General features: G+C 43.6%; 2 protein-coding genes across 3 annotated transcripts in view; one reads left to right on the top strand and one right to left on the bottom strand.

Moving 5' to 3' along the window:
- Positions 1–81: 81 nt before the first annotated feature.
- On the bottom strand, positions 82–10,694 carry LOC123998187 (U4/U6 small nuclear ribonucleoprotein Prp3-like). The gene is made up of 17 exons (XM_046303197.1): positions 10,527–10,694; positions 9,979–10,126; positions 9,547–9,677; positions 8,962–9,129; positions 8,729–8,812; positions 8,300–8,583; positions 8,065–8,186; positions 7,675–7,862; positions 6,340–6,506; positions 6,138–6,220; positions 5,519–5,665; positions 5,271–5,370; positions 4,185–4,298; positions 3,908–4,026; positions 3,606–3,683; positions 1,367–1,422; positions 82–1,157 (listed from the first exon to the last, which is right to left on the bottom strand). The coding sequence occupies exons 2-17, from the start codon at positions 10,121–10,123 to the stop codon at positions 1,008–1,010; spliced, it is 2,136 nt and encodes a 711-aa protein (XP_046159153.1). The 5' UTR covers positions 10,124–10,126; positions 10,527–10,694; the 3' UTR covers positions 82–1,007.
- A 983-nt stretch (positions 10,695–11,677) lies between these two features.
- Positions 11,678–18,278, top strand: part of LOC123998186 (carbonic anhydrase 14-like) — a 78,932-nt gene continuing 72,331 nt past the window's right edge. For both annotated transcript variants that reach the window (XM_046303196.1, XM_046303194.1), the window contains exon 1: positions 11,678–11,818. In XM_046303196.1, the coding sequence (XP_046159152.1) occupies positions 11,713–11,818 (106 nt within the window). In that variant the 5' untranslated portion in view covers positions 11,678–11,712. The remainder of the gene's footprint in view (positions 11,819–18,278) is intronic.

Genomic DNA, 18,278 nt, shown 5'->3' with positions numbered 1-18,278 from the left:
AGCATTATAAAATGTCACCTCACTTTTACAAATCCAATGCAGCAGCTGAAAATCATTTAAAAAGTGCACAACGGTATAAAGCTTTCATTTTTCATTACAAAGTGTATTGTATTGTCCTGCATGTGTTTATTGGCAACATATACAGGATCAAAACATAAGGGGAAGACATTTTATCCAAAACAAACATCTCTAAAGAAATGAAAAACATTTTGGGTCAGTCAATACTTGACTAAATGTGGTCATTCCACAAAAAACAATTGTCAATTTTCTTTAAAAATAAAAGGCCAAAAACATGACACAAAAAACGTAGTCTAATGTAAGATCTCATTACGTTTCAAAGTCTTTAGTTACTTCTATGCTGATAGGTTGGTTTTTCTTTATTCGAAACAGGGCATTTGCTTGGGAATAGTACATTGAGGTAATATTTCAGAACTGTATTTGGACCACAGCTGGGCTTACTCAGGAACTGTAGTCAGGTAGAGAAGTCAATAGCAAGCTATAGAACACTCACACAGTGGAGATGTCAGACAAAGTATTAAACACTGACACACAGCAACTGACAGCCTGAATGACAACCTAACTGCTAGAAAGATGTTATCAACTCTTCCACAAAATGTGATTGCAGAACAGTGTACACCTCTCTCAATGATATCTATACACACCTTATATCCCTCCTAATCTACGCCCTCAACCGTTCTCTAACCAGCACTTCCTTTCATTCATTCATTCACTCCCAATCCGTCTCCCTCCGTCTTAAGTCAAGTCACCACACAACAACAGGCAGGCAGTCAGCCATACAAGGCTGGGTTGGGGTTGTGAATGTATCTGTAAAGGGGTAGAATCACCCCTGACCTTTGCATGTCTCTGGTGCACAAGGTAACAATGTGCTTCACCACTGATCCAGGATCAGATAACTCCCAACCATTATGAGGATGAACAACTATCGGACCCTGGGTCAGTGGTAAGGGATCCTTCTGCCTCCTCAGCTTTCTAGTGATGCTCTCCCTTCAGTCATCAGTGCTCTCCAGCACACTCTGGCTCAGAGCCAGGTCCCAGTAGTGTTCTGTTCCGTGCTTCTTAAAGTGTTCTCTAGCCATGTTCTCTGTAGGACACTGCTTAAACTTCATCTCCCCGTAGTTACGCTCCTTAGCCGTGCCCTGGGAGGAGGAGGAGAGGGGACAGATGGAGGCAGGAGAGAAAACAGCAGGGGAAGAAAAGAAAGACAAGATTAGATCAGTCTATACTGTGTTTACAATCAATCCATTTTAAAGAAGCCAGTTGTCCAAGATGAACATGATTATTATATGAAGCATGCATTACACTCCTGGAGCATTAGTGAAATAAGATGTAATGGTTAACCACTCACCTCCCAGACCAGGCTGCATCTGTTGTTCTTCTTGGTCTCATCGTCTGCATCTGGATCTGACAGACAGAGGAGAAAGGAAAAGGATTCAGAACCACAACAAAAGTGAAGTATTATGTAATATAAACAATAAGACAAAGTGTGGATCATCAACTAGATTCAGCTGTGGGCCCATTTTTTCTTGAGCAGATGGTCAGAACATAATTACAAATCATTTGCAAATTCACCTCAAGAAGCCCATACAGATATAACATTTAACTACAACATTTTCAAACCATGCTTACATTTGTATACAATCACATACAGTGACAAGAAAAAGTTTGTGAACCCTTTGGAATTACCTGTAATTTCTGCATAAATTGAAAAAAGGTAGCAAGTTCAAATCCCCAAGCGGACAAGGTACAAATCTGCCCCTGAACAAGGCAGTTGTTCCTAGGCAGTCATTGAAAGTAATAATTTGTTCTTAACTGACTTGCCTAGTTAAATAAAGGTAAAATAAAAAACCTGGAGTCCAATCAATGAGATGAGAGATGTTGGTTAGAGCTGCCTTGCCCTAGAATTTCTTTAAAAAAGACTCACAATTTGAGTTTGCTATTCACAAGAACCATGCCTCAAACAAAAGAGATAGATCCCAAGAATATTGCTGAACTGATAGTTTTGTAAAGAGGAATGGTCCAAAATTCCCCCTGACCGTTGTGCAGGTCTGAGCCGCAACTACAGAAAACATGTGGTTGAGGTTATTGCTGCCAAAGGAGGGTCAACCAGTTATTAAATCCAAGGGTTCACATACTTTTCCCACCCTGCACTGTGAATGTTTACACGGTGTGTTCAATAAAGACATGAATACGTAAAATTGCTTGTGTTATTAGTTTAAGCTGTGTTTGTCTATTGTTGTGACCTAGATGAAGATCAGATCCAATTTTATGACCAATTTATGCAGAAATCCAGGTATTTCCAAAGGGTTCAAATACTTTGCCACTGTATACATCTTGTATGTTTGGAATACTTTGGAACAGATTTCCAAAAATTACAATCACTTGGCATTGATTTGTTGCTGTTTTTAGTATTTTATGAGCCAATCAGTTGTGTTGTGACAAGGTTGATGGGGGTATACAGAAGATTAACAAATATGGCTAAAGACCAAGTCCATGTCATGACAAGAACAGCTCAAATAAGCAAAGAGAAACGAAAGTCCATCATTACTTGAAGACATAAATGCCAGTCAATATGGAAATTAAGAACTTTTGAAAAACAATTCAATTTAATTGAAAAACAATTCAAGTGCAGTCGCAAAAACCATCAAGCTCTATGATGAAACTGGCTCTGATGAGGACTGCTGCAGAGGATAAGTTCATTAGTTACCAGCCTCAGAAATTGCAGCCCAAATAAATGCTTCAAAGAGTTCAAGTAACAGACACATCTCACCATCAGCTGTTCAGAGGAGACTGCATGATTCAGGCCTTCATGGTCAAATTGCTGCAAAGAAACCACTCCTAAAGGACACCAATAAGAAGAGACTTTCTTGGGCCGTCTGGAGTCCAAATTTGAGTGTTTTGGTTCCAACCGCTGTGTCTTTGAGACGTAGAGTAGGTGAACGGATGATCTCCGCATGTGTGGTTCCCACCTTGAAGCATGGCGATTGTGGTATGATGGTGCTTTGCTGGTGATTCATTTAGAATTCAAGGCACAGCATGGCTACCACCGCATTCTACAGGCATAAGCCATCCCATCTGGTTTGGGCTTAGTGGGACTATCATTTGTTGTTCAACAGGACAATGACCCAAAACACACCTCCAGGCTGTGTAAGGGCTACTTGACCAACGAGCGTAATGGAGTGCATCAAATGACCTGGCCTCCACAATCACCCGACCAACACAATTGAGATGGTTTGGGATGAGTTGGACAGCAGAGTGAAGGAAAAGCAGGCAACAAGTGCTCAGTAGAAACTCCTTCAAGACTGTTGGAAAAGCATACCTCATGAAGCTGGTTGAGATAATACCAAGAGTGTGCAAAGCTGTCATCAAGGCAAAGGGTGGCTACTTTGAAGAATCTAAGACTTAAAATATATTTTGATTTGTTTAACACTTTTTTGGTTACTACATTATTCCATATGTGTTATTTCATAGGTGTGACGTCTTCACTATTATATTGCAATGTAGAAAATACAAATAAAAGAAAAACCCTTGAATGAGTAGGTGCCCAACATTTTGACTGGTACTGAATATATAAATTACATTCTCACCATCTCTCTTGGAGTTGTGTTCTTCCCATTTGATTCTGCTCAACATGAGCCTCTTGAACTTCTTCTGGGCTTTGGGACCTGAGAGAACAGTACATGCATGCTCAGTCATGTAGTTAACTCTGGGGAAAAGAAGAACCCATTCACAGCAACAAGTCATAAGAAATGTTATGAGATTTTCATGAGTAATTCATGGTAATTAAAGGCAACTTGAATAGTTCACTCAGTGAAAGTAGACCCCATTTAAAGAGACTAATATGGTCCCTCTCCTCTCAACCCCTCCCCTCCAGTCACCCCTCTCTCACCTCCCTCCACCACCACCATGTTGACGTCTCGGTGTAGCACCACGGTGCCCGTCAGGTACAGCTGGTTGGCGTTAGCTTCCACCTTAAACTTCTTAGCCGGGTTGTGGAGATTACGGATCCTGAGGGAAAGCGAGAGGGTGAGTGAGCAAGTACGAATGAGTAGGAAAGGCACACGGACACACTAAGCCGTAAATAGTTACCTGTGCACAGAGACTTACCTAAAGACTATAACATGCACACAAAACCTTATGCTATCCAGAGACAAACCCTAACTCACCTATAGACTGAGATGTGAACTCCAAGACTCAGGTCCTCTTTCAGCTTCTTCACCTTCTTCTCTTTTCTCTGCTCGGTTGTGAGCTTCCGGGCTGCATTGGCCTCCTCATGGGCCCTGAGGACAAACACACATACAGCTGGTTATGTAGTGAGAGATGTCATATGGTGGGAGAGGACAGACATGGTAAGTCAGGAAGTGGGTGAAATGGGAGCAGTGATAGATGGGAGGCAGAAGAGGGGAGAGAGAGAGGAAAGAGAAAAGGGTTAATAGATGAGGGAGGGGTAAGAGAAAGAGGGGGGAGAGAGAGGAAAGAGAAAAGGGTTAATAGATGAGGGGTAAGAGAAAAGAGGAGAGAGAGCGAAGAGAAAAGGGTTAATAGATGAGGGGTAAGAAAAAGAGGAGAGAGAGCGAAGAGAAAAGGGTTAATAGATGAGGGAGGGGTAAGAGAAGAGGAGAGAGAGCGAAGAGAAAAGGGTTAATAGATGAGGGGTAAGAGAAAGAGGGGGAGAGAGAGGAAAGAGAAAAGGGTTAATAGATGAGGGAGGGGTAAGAGAAAAGGGTTAGAGAGAGGGAGGGGTAAGAGAAAAGGGTTAATAGATGAGGGAGGGGTAAGAAAAGGGTTAATAGAAAAGAGAGAGAGAGCGAAGAGAAAAGGGTTAATAGATGAGGGAGGGGTAAGAGAAGAGGAGAGAGAGCGAAGAGAAAAGGGTTAATATGAGGGAGGGGTAAGGAGGGGTAAGAGAAAAGGGTTAATAGATGAGGGAGGGGTAAGAGAAAGGGGGGGCGAAGAGAAAAGGGTTAATAAATGAGGGAGGGGTAAGAGAAAGAGAGGGGAGAGAGAGCGAAGAGAAAAGGGTTAATAGATGAGGGAGGGGTAACAGAAAAGGGTTAATAGACGAGGGAGGGGTAAGAGAAAAGGGTTAATAGATGAGGGAGGGGTAACAGAAAAGGGTTAATAGATGAGGGAGGGGTAAGAGAAAAGGGTTAATAGATGAGGGAGGGGTAAGAGAAAAGGGTTAATAGATGAGCGAGGGGTAAGAGAAAGAGGGGACAATACAGAGAGAAATGTGTCGTGGTTTGACTTACTTCTGTCTCTTGGCCATCTGTGCTCTGACGTGGGCCTCTACCTTAGTGGGATCCTGTACTGCCTCCGTACCCAGCACTCTCATCAGGTTAGAGATGCGCACTGACGAGACAAACACACTCAAGGTCAGAGATGCACTGAAACGGGGAGGAGAGGAACACAGGGCTCAAACGGGACTACCACTCAGTAAAACTTTACATTTAAGAGAAAAAAAGCAACATTACTTCAACAGCCCTGGTCTCTATCCTACCTTTAGGTTCTGGGGGGGGCATGAGCCCCAGTCGGACCTTCTCCTGAAGCTCTTTCTGTCCCTCCCTGCGAGTCTGTCTCCTCAGCTTCTTCTGTTCCTTCTTAGTCAGATACACTCCCAGAGTCACTCCTGGCTTGTCTGTGTCCACTGGAGAGAGGAGACCAACACTTAGAGCTGCCTTCTCAAACCGAACAGTAATCTACCCCTCTCGGTCAGGTTGTCAACAAGGCGGCATGGGGCATCGTTCAGAAACAGACATCTCTTTTCCATAAAATATGTTTGAATTTTCAAACTAGTTTTCACCTGGAAGCCAGATAAAGGGTTTCTATCAAAACCAATCCCTTTGTCATGTGAAAACAGAATCCTAGTCATTACTCCACACGCTTAAATAGGTCACTTTTGTTTTGAGCCGACTTCGCCTTCGCCTTGAACAGGTCCCCTGGGTCACACCTGGGCGGCAGCCCCGTTCCAGACAGAAAGCAGTCAACTTTCAGCCCATGCAAAACACACCTACACAGGCAGCCGGGTGAGATGGATCTAACCCACTGACTAATATCCAGGAGCCCTTATTGGGAGCTTGACATAAAGGTAACATCAAAGAAGGGATGTGTGTGGTTACCTGGGGGGCTGATCTGAGCAGGGTGCTCCACCAGGTTTGTGACGCCAAACAACTCCATCGCCACAAAATTGGTCTCTGTGGATCTGAGAGAGAAGAGATGTGATCAGCACAACAAGAAATCTGTAAAACAGTGGAGAGGATATAGGTGTTAGGATGACTATATTGAGCTAGTAAAGTGGGGATTAAATGTGTAAAGACTCACAGGTCAATGTTGGAGGGGAGGATGTACGAGTCCCACCACTCAATGATGGGCACCTGCCCATCCCCCAGCATCTTCTTGGGGGCAAAGAGGGCCAGCTTGGTGGAGGCCTGGATCCCAGTCTTCTTGGCTGCCTGGGCGATCTCTGTCTGCAGCTTCTCCAACTGGGCCTGGACAGGACAGAGGTGGTTTTGGTTGTTTAATTTCCATTTTGCAGTTAACTTCTCTAGGGTAGGGGGCAGCATTTGGAATTTTGGATGAAAAGCATGCCCAAATTAAACTGCCTTCTACTCAAGCCCAGAAGATGGGATATGCATATAATTAGTAGATCTGGATAGAAAGCACTCAAGTTTCCAAATCTTAAAATAATGTCTGCAAGTATAACAGAACTGATTTGGCAGGCGAAAACCGGAGAAAAATTCAGAATAGGATTTTTTTTTTTGTAGTTTTCTGTTCAATGCCATTACAGTACCCATTGACTTAGGAGTCAAATTGCAGTTCCTATGCCTTCCACTAGATGTCAACCGTCTTTAGAAATTCTTTCAGGCTTGTATTCTGAAAAATGAGGGAGTAAGAGCAGTCTGAATGAGTGGACCCTGCCGTGTCACAGAGCTTTTTCATGCATGCGACCGAGAGTGCCTTTCTTGTTTACCTTTTATATTGACAACGTTATTGTCCGGTTTAAATATTATTGATTATTTAGGCTAAAAACAACCTGAGGATTGAATATAAACATTGTTTGACATGTTTCTATGAACTTTAAGGATACAATTTGGATATTTTTGTCTGCCTGTTGTGACTGCGTTTGAGCCTGTGGATTACTGAAGAAAACTGAGGTTTTTGGATATAAAGAGAGACTTTATCGAACAAAAGGAACATTTATTGTATAAATTAATGTCTTCGAGTGCAAACATAAGAAGATCATCAAAGTGATTGTATCTTTTCTGAATTTTTATAATGAGTATTTCTGTATTTGAATTTGGAGCTCTGCAATCTCACAGGATGTTGGCCAGGTGGGATGCTAGCGAACAAAAGGAACATTTATTGAATAAATGAATGTCTTTGAGTGCAAACCTATGAAGATCAAAGGTAAGTGATTGTATCTTTTCTGAATTTTTATAATGAGTATTTCTGTATTTGAATTTGGAGCTCTGCAATCTCACTGGATGTTGGCCAGGTGGGACGCTAGCGTCCCACCTACCCTAGAGAGGTTAATGTTACACTCCACAAATAGTTTTTTCCTCTCTGTGTATTGATCAATTGTTGTGAAACGCTTTCAAAATAATTAAAGGCTATGGTGAGAGGTGGAAGGTGACGGGTCAGGGGCAGATTTGGTACCTTAGTTCTGATCCTCTGGGCGATCTTCTCAAAGCGTCCCTGCTCATGGAACTTGAAGCCCTTCTTGGCTCGCTGGGCGGGTGCTATGTTAACCCGCCCGTCAAAGTAGATAGTGGACTCCAGGTCCTCGCCAGGCTTCTCCTTCAACTGCTGACGGAACTGCTCCCTCTTCACCGCACGGATATTAGCTGTGGATGGAGAGGAGATGAATGAACACAGTCAGATATTAGCTGTGGATGGAGAGTCATATTAGCTGTGGATGGAGAGGAGATGAATGAACACAGTCAGATATTAGCTGTGGATGGAGAGGAGATGAATGAACAGTCAGACAGGTGACTGAAGATCGGGAATAGAACATGCTGATTGTGACAGTAGAGGAGAGTGTTGTACCTTTGAGGGTGGGCATGCGGTGTGTTAGCTCCACCTCGTTGCCGCTGGCATCCACAGTCCGACCCATATCATCCAGAATCAGAGGGGCCGGCTTGTTTGACTCACGGGCCTCCGCCACCTTCCTACACCCAACACACACAAACTCAGATGACATACATGTGTTAAGCCTCCCTGTAGTATGACATGCATTTGTGGAAGTGTCTAAAGTTGGGTCTGTGGTGTATGCTATACTCACGGTGGTGCTATCCCCATGGCGTGTAGGTTAGCCAGCGCCACTAGGTTATGAGGTCCTCCAGTGTTCCCAATGGCTCCCAGTATACCAGGCTTCATGGCTAACTGCGACTGGATGCGGGCCTGCAGTTCTGCAGCCTTCCTAGCCTTCTCGATGGCATCGTTCATGAAAGTAGCTGCCTGGGAGGGAGCGATGGACTGGGCCGAGCCCGAGGAGGGGGCAGAGGGAGCGGGGAGAAGATGAGAGGCGAAGGGGGGGTCTGGCTGGGGAGTGGGCAGGGGCAGCCTCTGGAGGGGGACATGAGATTGTGATGAGACAGTAACAACACAAGTCCACAATATCTGTCAGACATCTACACTTTTCATTTATAAGGAGGGGAAAAGACAGCCGATCCTTCAAGAGAGGGAGAGATTGGAGGAAGATTAGTCTCACCTGCTGGGAAGACACTGGGACGAAGCTCAGCTGTTTCTTCCTCTCCTCTATCTGTCTGGTGGCAGCCTCCATCATCTGTTTGATCTGAGGACAGAGAGAGGGGGAATGAACACTGATTCATTTCACAAGGATCGTGACATGTCTGTATGTGAAGCAGGATCTTGGTACATGTGTGTTTCATATGGGAAACGGTGTGTATGCGAGTCTCTCTGTGTGTGTGTGTGTCTGGCTACCTGTATCTTAGTGAGCATGCCAGGGCTCTCAGTGGTGGGTGCAGGTAGGACCTCTGGTTCCTCCACCTCCTCGAAGCGGGGGACACGTTTCCTCTTCACCGGCACACCATCTCCTGTCTCGGGGACGTCCCGCCTCGCACCCACCTCCACCTCATCACCAAACACATCCTGGGGGAACATCAGTAGGCGGCAATGGCCTCAGGCTCGGCCAAGCAATCTAACCAATGCAATGAGTAATTTAAACAACCTCCTGGGGAATATCCACTCACTGTTTCCTGCTCCCAGGGGAGATATGTATGACACTAACATAATAAAGATCAAGCCTTGAGACAATGACTTTCTGTAGCTACAGGATACATGTTAATGTGTTCCATCTCCATGGTCTAAACATGTATGTAGCTACTGGTTACAGGTCAATGTGTTCCATCTCCATGGTCTAAACATGTAGGTAGCTACTGGTTACAGGATACAGGTTAATGTGTTCCATCTCCATGGTCTAGACATGTAGATAGCTACTAGTTATAACCTACAGGTTAACGTGGAACGTGTGGTACAACAGCAGCAGCAGTGTGTGGTGAGGTCTACCTTCAGGTCTCTCTTGCGGTTCCTCTCCCCAGCACCCTTGTTCCCACGGGAATTACGGCTCTCCTCCAGGGCCTCAAATAGTCTCTCCACGAACCCACCGGCAGACTCATCCAGGAATGGACGCAGCTGGTCTAATGGGTCAAAGGTTAGGGGTCAAGGGTCAAATACAACATTTAAAGACTGCTGAACAGTTATCTATTTGAGGCAGACCCACAAAAAACAGACGTTCTGGAAAAATAGGCTAACAAAACAGATACAGTTTACAACACAGCTTTTAAAATAGGCTAACAAAACAGATACAGTTTACAACACAGCTTTTAAAATAGGCTAACAAAACAGATAGACAGCGTACAACACAACACAGCTTTTCTGCCACAATTTCAGTGTAACATGTCACACACCAACTGCCCTCATAATCCCCCTCTCACACACCTGTGGTCTTTCTCTTGTCCAGGCCCTTGCCTACACAGTGCAGGGCCGCAGTAACGACAGTAGGCTCAGAGAACCCCAGCACCTTCTTCACGGTCCGTTCCACCCAGGGCCGTAGCTCCTCCACCTCCCGTTTAGGAAGAGACATCGTCTACAACACAGTGGTAGTCGGTAAACAAACAAACTGAAACAGACAAACTTCTTAGCTAGCCAAGTAGCTAACGTTAACCTTAGTGGCATGGATAGGTGAACAGCAGAGTTGACAAACAGACCAACGTCACGTGTATCTGCCCAGCTAAGTTAGCTACTAAAAGTTATGGTTAGTTTGCTTGCCAAGTTAACAAACACTTGCTGTTTTTGTTTCCCTTGCCTGTTCACATTTCACCTGTCAACACAGATTTTTGCCAGTGTTGGTTAGCTAACTAGTTAGGGCTCAACTACTTGCTAACTTGCTAGCTAGCTATGTCTCAACTATTAGATAGCATTGAACTCTTGTAGCTAGCTAGCAAGCTACAACAGTCTGATTCCCCCGTGCGGTGAGATCAACTTACCAACCAGACGATTTCGTCCTTAACAGGTAAATATATCCTCTTATATCAGTTATATTCTAAAACATTAATATTAAAAGATTGAAATACATAATAAATCCAAGCCGCTGTGACCAAACTTTCAGTTAGCGCGGCGTTCACACGACGTTCTGAATTCAGAACCCGGAAGCGGAAACACGTGAGGTACCCTCTTTCTACTGTTAGTACTTGTTCGTTGTTTAAGAAAACTGTGGCAAGACATCAGTAGGTTTATAATTGAACACATTTATGAAGATTTTACACTATTGTGGAGAGATGTACTGTTTGGATTCTTTACATACAATAGAAATAAGCGGAATCATTTTTATGTAATTAATTTCATTATTCTTTTGGCCAAATTTCATATACACAAAAGTAAATTTACAAACAGAAAACCACATTTTCGTATCCTACAAAAATAAATTGAACTGTATTTTAAGAATTGTAAGTATATGCATGTCCCTTAAGGTCCTTGTGTAATTGTAATGTGATATTGTACCCCCTAGCTCGATTGTCCATTGTTTGTAATCTATGTATGCTTGTGTTCCCTCATGTGCTTTATGTATTGATTTGTTGTTAATAAACATAAAAAATGTTTAAAAAAATACAAAACTTGTTCGTTGTTTCCGTGAATCAATCATAAAATCAACACGTGAATAATAGTTTTTATTTAACTAGGCAAGTCAGTTAAGAACTCATTCTAATTGACAATGACGGCCAACCAAAATCACTCCTGCGGGGACGGGGGCTGGGATTAAAAATGTACAATAAAATATATGACAAAACACATCACGACAAGAGAGACACCACAACACTAAACAAAGAGAGACATAAAACAACATAGTATGGCAGCAACACATGAAAACACAACATGGTAGCAGCACAGTACATGGTACAAACATTTTTGGGCACAGATAACAGCACAAAGGGCAAGAAGGTAGAGACGACAATACATCACGCGAAGCAGCCACAACTGTCAGTAAGTAAGCGTGTCCAAAATGTCGTCTTTGAATGACGAGATGGCGATATAACGGACCCGTTTGAGGGTTTTTGTGCAGCTTGTTCCAGTCGCTAGCTGCAGCGAACTGAAAAGAGGAGCGACCCAGGGATGTGTGTGCTTTGGGGACCTTTAACAGAATGTGACTGGCAGAACTGGTGTTGTACGTGGAGGATGAGGACTGCAATAGGTTTCTTAGCTAAGGGGGTGAGGCCAAAGATAACAAAAAGTGCCTATGCTGCAGGCAGAGTACTTTCATCAAAATACAGATTTTCCAGAGGTAGTCTTCAATTTTACCACTCACCGTGTATTGACACAGATGATTGTCTTGTTGTAGCAGTTTGTCACTTGAATACACGAGTGTGTTCAGTTCGATTGAACCTTTGCTACGTTTCGTATAGATTTGTACTGAACGGCACGTTCCCCCAAAACGTTCAGATCAAATGTGTCACGTTCTTCGTAAACAACAGGTGTGGACTAACAGTGACATTCTTTCTTACGGGCCCTTCCCCTATATTAGTACCGAGTCGATATTCAGGGGTATATACGGTCATTGAGGTAGATATGTACATAATGTATAGTATAAAGTGACAGATAGTAAACAGTAGCAGCAGCGTTGGCTATGTGATAAGTCAAAATAATAACCAGGGTCGTTACAATAAATTAGTGCAAAAAGGGGCAATGCAGATAGTCTGGGTAGCTATTTGATTAACTATTTAGCAGTCTTTTAGTCTTTGGCCGTTTTTATTGAACATACTTTGAGGTACGTTTGCTCCGTTTTTATGGGTTTGGCTTAAAGCAATGAGTGACGTATTTAAAGAGAAGCCAAGCATTTTCATCCACAACCCCTCCCCGTATTTTAATTTGTTCGTTCAGTATCCCCGTTTCCGTTTAATTGAACGTTACTGTACTTTGTTTTCGTACTGAACGCAGCCCAATAGTAGGCCATGCTACTTTATTGCAATTTGGATTGTCGGCCACCAGTCGGGAGTAGAGTGACGTTATAGGCTACAGCCTAGCCTAGGTCGGCCTTGTCAATTGAACTTCAATTTCGAATCAAATATATACACTCAGACATAGATACAACTGCATTACTGTGTTTTCTCAATCACTACGTGATGCGTAAAAAAACTGACATGCATTCATAGAATTGGTTGAAAACACTGGCTAATGTTGAAGATGCCGCCTTGTTTATTTGGTTATTTCCTTTCCGCGCGCTCTTTTACTATTTCTCTCCTTTTCCTCCTGGCGCGTGATGTAGGTCATCTGAGTCCAGTAGTAGTAGTTTGAGCACGAGAGCTGCAGTGTGAGCCGGGGGCTACCCCCCGTCTGCCAGATTACATGCAACGCTCTCCCGCCCCTCTCCACCCTCTAGTCTACTCCCTCCCTTCCCTCTCCACCTCTCCCCGTTCCTAGTACTACTACTGCAGTAGTGCTTTAGAACCCGTGCACTGCTGTTCTATAATGATCTAGGCCTACTGCTGTAACTGTACTGTGCTGTACAGCCAAATAGTACAAACACCACTCTTTTTCTGTGGAATTCTGTTTTTTATTATTTACTCTCTCTTTCTTTCATTCTCATTCCACCTCTTTTTATATCTCCATATTTCTCTCACGTTGACAGGGCTCTCTCACACACAAAGCATACACATATTTCCAATTCATCCTCATCACATGCAGTGAATGACTGACTGAATGCCCTGGCAAAAATTAGTTTGGTAAAAAATGACAGCTTTTAAAAATAATTATTTCACTTTTATTTAACCAGGTAGGCTAGTTGAGAACATGTTCTCATTTACAACTGCGACCTTGCCAAGATTAAGCAAAGCAGTGTGACACAAACAACAACACAGAGTTGCACATGGAATAAACAAACATACAGTCAATAACACAATAGATTTTTAAAAGTCTACATAGTGTGTGCAAATGAGGTAAAATAAGGGAGGTAAGGAAATAAATAGGCCATAGTGACAAAATAATTACAATTTAGCAATTAAACACTGGAGTGATAGATGTGCAGAAGATGAATGTGCAAGTAGAGATACTGGGGTGCAAAGGAGCAAAGAAATAAATTACAGTATGGGGATGAGATGGGCTATTTACAGGTGCAGTGATATGTGAGCTGCTCTGACAGCTGGTGCTTAAAGTTAGTGAGGGAGATATGGATCTCCAGCTTCAGTGATTTTTGCAATTCGTTCCAGTCATTGGCAGCAGAGAACTGGAAGGAAAGACGGCCAAAGGAGGGATTTGCTTTGGGGTGACCAGTGAAAGAGAAGCTGGAGCGCGTGCTACGGGTGGGTGCTGCTGTGGTGACCAGTGAGCTGAGATAAGGCAGGGCTTTACCAAGCAAAGACTTATAGATGACCTGGAGACAGTGGGTTTGGCAACGAATATGAAGCGAGGGCCAGCCAACGTGAGCATACAGGTCGCAGAGGTGGGTAGTATATGGGCTTTGGTGACAAAACTGATGGCACTGTGATAGACAGCATCCAATTTTCTGAATAGAGTGTTGGAGGCTATTTTGTAAATGACATCGCCAAAGTCAAGGATCGGCAGGATATTCAGATTTCCGAGGGTATGTTCGGCAGCATGAGTGAAGGATGCTTTGTTTGCGAAATAGGAAGCCGATTCTAGATTTAATGTTGGATTGGAGATGCTTAATGTGAGTCTGGAAGGAGAGTTTACAGTCTAACCAGACACCTAGGTATTTGTAGTTGTCCACATATTCTAAGTTAGAACCGTCCAGAGTAGTGATGCTGGACGGGCGGTATGTTCGGGCAGGTGCGGGCAGCGATCGGTTGAAGAGCAGGCATTTAGTTTTACTTGCATTTAAGAGCAGTTGGAGGCACGGAAGGAGAGTTGTATGGCATTGAAGCTCGTCTGGAGGTTAGTTAACACAGTGTCCAAAGAAGGGCCAGAAGTATACAGAATGGTGTCGTCTGCATAGAAGTGGATCAGAGAATCATCAGCAGAAAGAGTGACATCATTGATGTATACAGAGAAAAGAGTCGGCCCGAGAATTGAACCCAGTGGCACCCCCATAGAGACTGCCAGAGGTCCGGACAACAGGCCCTCCGATTTGACACACTGAACTCTGTCTGAGATGTTAGTCTGACATCCCACTAGCCAGCCCATTATATAACAGCATCATGGCACAATGTGACTGTACCACACACAGACCCCTCAACCCATCTCCCCACACACTCACTCACGCACACAATATCACAAATACCCTCACCCCATACACACTCGACCCCCCCCCCCACCACTAAACAAAAACACACACACAGACTCTCAATGGTGTCTTCATAGTACTCAGTAGCACCCGCAGTGCATGGCACTATTTTGTGGTCGCTGGTTGAATGGAGGGGCTGTGTATGGATGCAACCTCTATCCTCTGGTCTGGTTTGAGAAAAAGCTTCACCCTTATTCATCAAATAACATTACTGTCAGTGTTGTGTTTTATTCTACAATGTTTTCATTTGAAGGGCACATAAACTGAGTATACCAAACATTAGTAGTATTTACCTAATATTGAGTTGCACAGGGATGCTGGCCCATGTTCACTACAATGCTTCCCACAATTGTCTCAAGTTGGCTAGATGTCCTTTGGGTGGTGGACCATTTTTGATACACACGGGAAGCTGTTGAGCGTGAAAACCCCAGCAACGTTGCAGTTCTTGGAACAAACCGGTGCGCCTGGCACCTACTACCATACCCCGTTCAAAGGCACTTAAATCTTTTGTCTTGCCTGTTCACCCTCTGAATGGCACACATATACAATGGAATGGCATCAAACTATGTGATTCCCCAGCCCAGCAGATCAGGTGGCGTTTTATCATTCTAACCCAGTTGTAGTCCTGTGTGTCTGACAGTGGCTCTAAATCATTCTAGAAGGTTCCGGTACCAGGGGACTCTGGGTCACGCTGCTGTATACACTTCTCCAAACCCTGTGTGTGTGTATGTGTGTTCATTTCACACCAAACACAAGCTGCATGCCACAGCACTGAGCCACAGCCCCTAATACACACACAGATGGGCAGAGTGTATCAGTCATCAGGGTGTGTGTTCATGTGTGTTGTCAAGGTACATGCAAAATAACCCTCATTTACATACTTGGTGGATCACGCCAGTTTATACCTCTTTCACCATCCTGCTTTCACCCTTTCACAATTTCTCTCTCTCTCTCTCTCCCCTCTCTCTCTCATCCCACCTTTTTCTCTTTGTCTCTCATTCAGTCACTCTGCTTCAATAATTGAGAAGCCATGTAAGATGGTGTCACCATAAGGATCGTAGCATGACTCTTCCCCAAATATCCCCACATTGTGTTATGAGAGACTTCTGTGTCCTTGAAAATATGGTCCACATCATGTATTTTAGTCTGCCCCCTGCTGATGACATCATAATGGCCACCAAGCAAGGACAAATTTGATATGTCTGCTATCTAAATATTTGAATCCTTTAAAATGTTTATCTATATATTCCTTAAACAGTAGGTTCAGTAGTGTGGAGGTTAACTCTATTCCCTCCCTTGGTATTGCAGTTCATAGGCAGGACTAGTGTAGTAATGGTTAACTCTATTCCCTCCCTTGGTATTGTGCAGTTCATAGGCAGGACTAGTGTAGTGATGGTTAACTCTATTCCCTCCCTTGGTATTGTAGTTCATAGGCAGGACTAGTGTAGTAATGGTTAACTCTATTCCCTCCCTTGGTATTGTAGTTCATAGGCAGGACTAGTGTAGTAATGGTTAACTCTATTCCCTCCCTTGGTATTGCAGTTCATAGGCAGGACTAGTGTAGTAATGGTTAACTCTATTCCCTCCCTTGGTATTGTAGTTCATAGGCAGGACTAGTGTAGTAATGGTTAACTCTATTCCCTCCCTTGGTATTGTAGTTCATAGGCAGGACTAGTGTAGTGATGGTTAACTCTATTCCCTCCCTTGGTATTGTAGTTCATAGGCAGGACTAGTGTAGTAATGGTTAACTCTATTCCCTCCCTTGGTATTGTAGTTCATAGGCAGGACTAGTGTAGTAATGGTTAACTCTATTCCCTCCCTTGGTATTGTAGTTCATAGGCAGGACTAGTGTAGTGATGGTTAACTCTATTCCCTCCCTTGGTATTGTAGTTCATAGGCAGGACTAGTGTAGTGATGGTTAACTCTATTCCCTCCCTTGGTATTGCAGTTCATAGGCAGGACTAGTGTAGTAATGGTTAACTCTATTCCCTCCCTTGGTATTGTAGTTCATAGGCAGGACTAGTGTAGTGATGGTTAACTCTATTCCCTCCCTTGGTATTGTAGTTCATAGGCAGGACTAGTGTAGTAATGGTTAACTCTATTCCCTCCCTTGGTATTGTAGTTCATAGGCAGGACTAGTGTAGTAATGGTTAACTCTATTCCCTCCCTTGGTATTGCAGTTCATAGGCAGGACTAGTGTAGTAATGGTTAACTCTATTCCCTCCCTTGGTATTGTAGTTCATAGGCAGGACTAGTGTAGTGATGGTTAACTCTATTCCCTCCTTGGTATTGCAGTTCATAGGCAGGACTAGTGTAGTGATGGTTAACTCTATTCCCTCCCTTGGTATTGTAGTTCATAGGCAGGACTAGTGTAGTGATGGTTAACTCTATTCCCTCCCTTGGTATTGCAGTTCATAGGCAGGACTAGTGTAGTGATGGTTAACTCTATTCCCTCCCTTGGTATTGTAGTTCATAGGCAGGACTAGTGTAGTGATGGTTAACTCTATTCCCTCCCTTGGTATTGCAGTTCATAGGCAGGACTAGTGTAGTGATGGTTAACTCTATTCCCTCCCTTGGTATTGCAGTTCATAGGCAGGACTAGTGTAGTGATGGTTAACTCTATTCCCTCCCTTGGTATTGTAGTTCATAGGCAGGACTAGTGTAGTGATGGTTAACTCTATTCCCTCCCTTGGTATTGCAGTTCATAGGCAGGACTAGTGTAGTGATGGTTAACTCTATTCCCTCCCTTGGTATTGTAGTTCATAGGCAGGACTAGTGTAGTGATGGTTAACTCTATTCCCTCCCTTGGTATTGCAGTTCATAGGCAGGACTAGTGTAGTGATGGTTAACTCTATTCCCTCCCTTGGTATTGCAGTTCATAGGCAGGACTAGTGTAGTAATGGTTAACTCTATTCCCTCCCTTGGTATTGTAGTTCATAGGCAGGACTAGTGTAGTGATGGTTAACTCTATTCCCTCCCTTGGTATTGTAGTTCATAGGCAGGACTAGTGTAGTGATGGTTAACTCTATTCCCTCCCTTGGTATTGTAGTTCATAGGCAGGACTAGTGTAGTGATGGTTAACTCTATTCCCTCCTTGGTATTGTAGTTCATAGGCAGGACTAGTGTAGTGATGGTTAACTCTATTCCCTCCCTTGGTATTGTAGTTCATAGGCAGGACTAGTGTAGTGATGGTTAACTCTATTCCCTCCCTTGGTATTGTAGTTCATAGGCAGGACTAGTGTAGTGATGGTTAACTCTATTCCCTCCTTGGTATTGTAGTTCATAGGCAGGACTAGTGTAGTGATGGTTAACTCTATTCCCTCCCTTGGTATTGTAGTTCATAGGCAGGACTAGTGTAGTGATGGTTAACTCTATTCCCTCCCTTGGTATTGCAGTTCATAGGCAGGACTAGTGTAGTGATGGTTAACTCTATTCCCTCCCTTGGTATTGCAGTTCATAGGCAGGACTAGTGTAGTGATGGTTAACTCTATTCCCTCCCTTGGTA

This window comes from Oncorhynchus gorbuscha, linkage group LG15, assembly GCF_021184085.1.
Source record: "Oncorhynchus gorbuscha isolate QuinsamMale2020 ecotype Even-year linkage group LG15, OgorEven_v1.0, whole genome shotgun sequence".
Taxonomy (NCBI): domain Eukaryota; kingdom Metazoa; phylum Chordata; class Actinopteri; order Salmoniformes; family Salmonidae; genus Oncorhynchus; species Oncorhynchus gorbuscha.
Note: the sequence above shows the minus strand (reverse complement) of the source record. Positions and strands in the feature narration are given on the sequence as shown.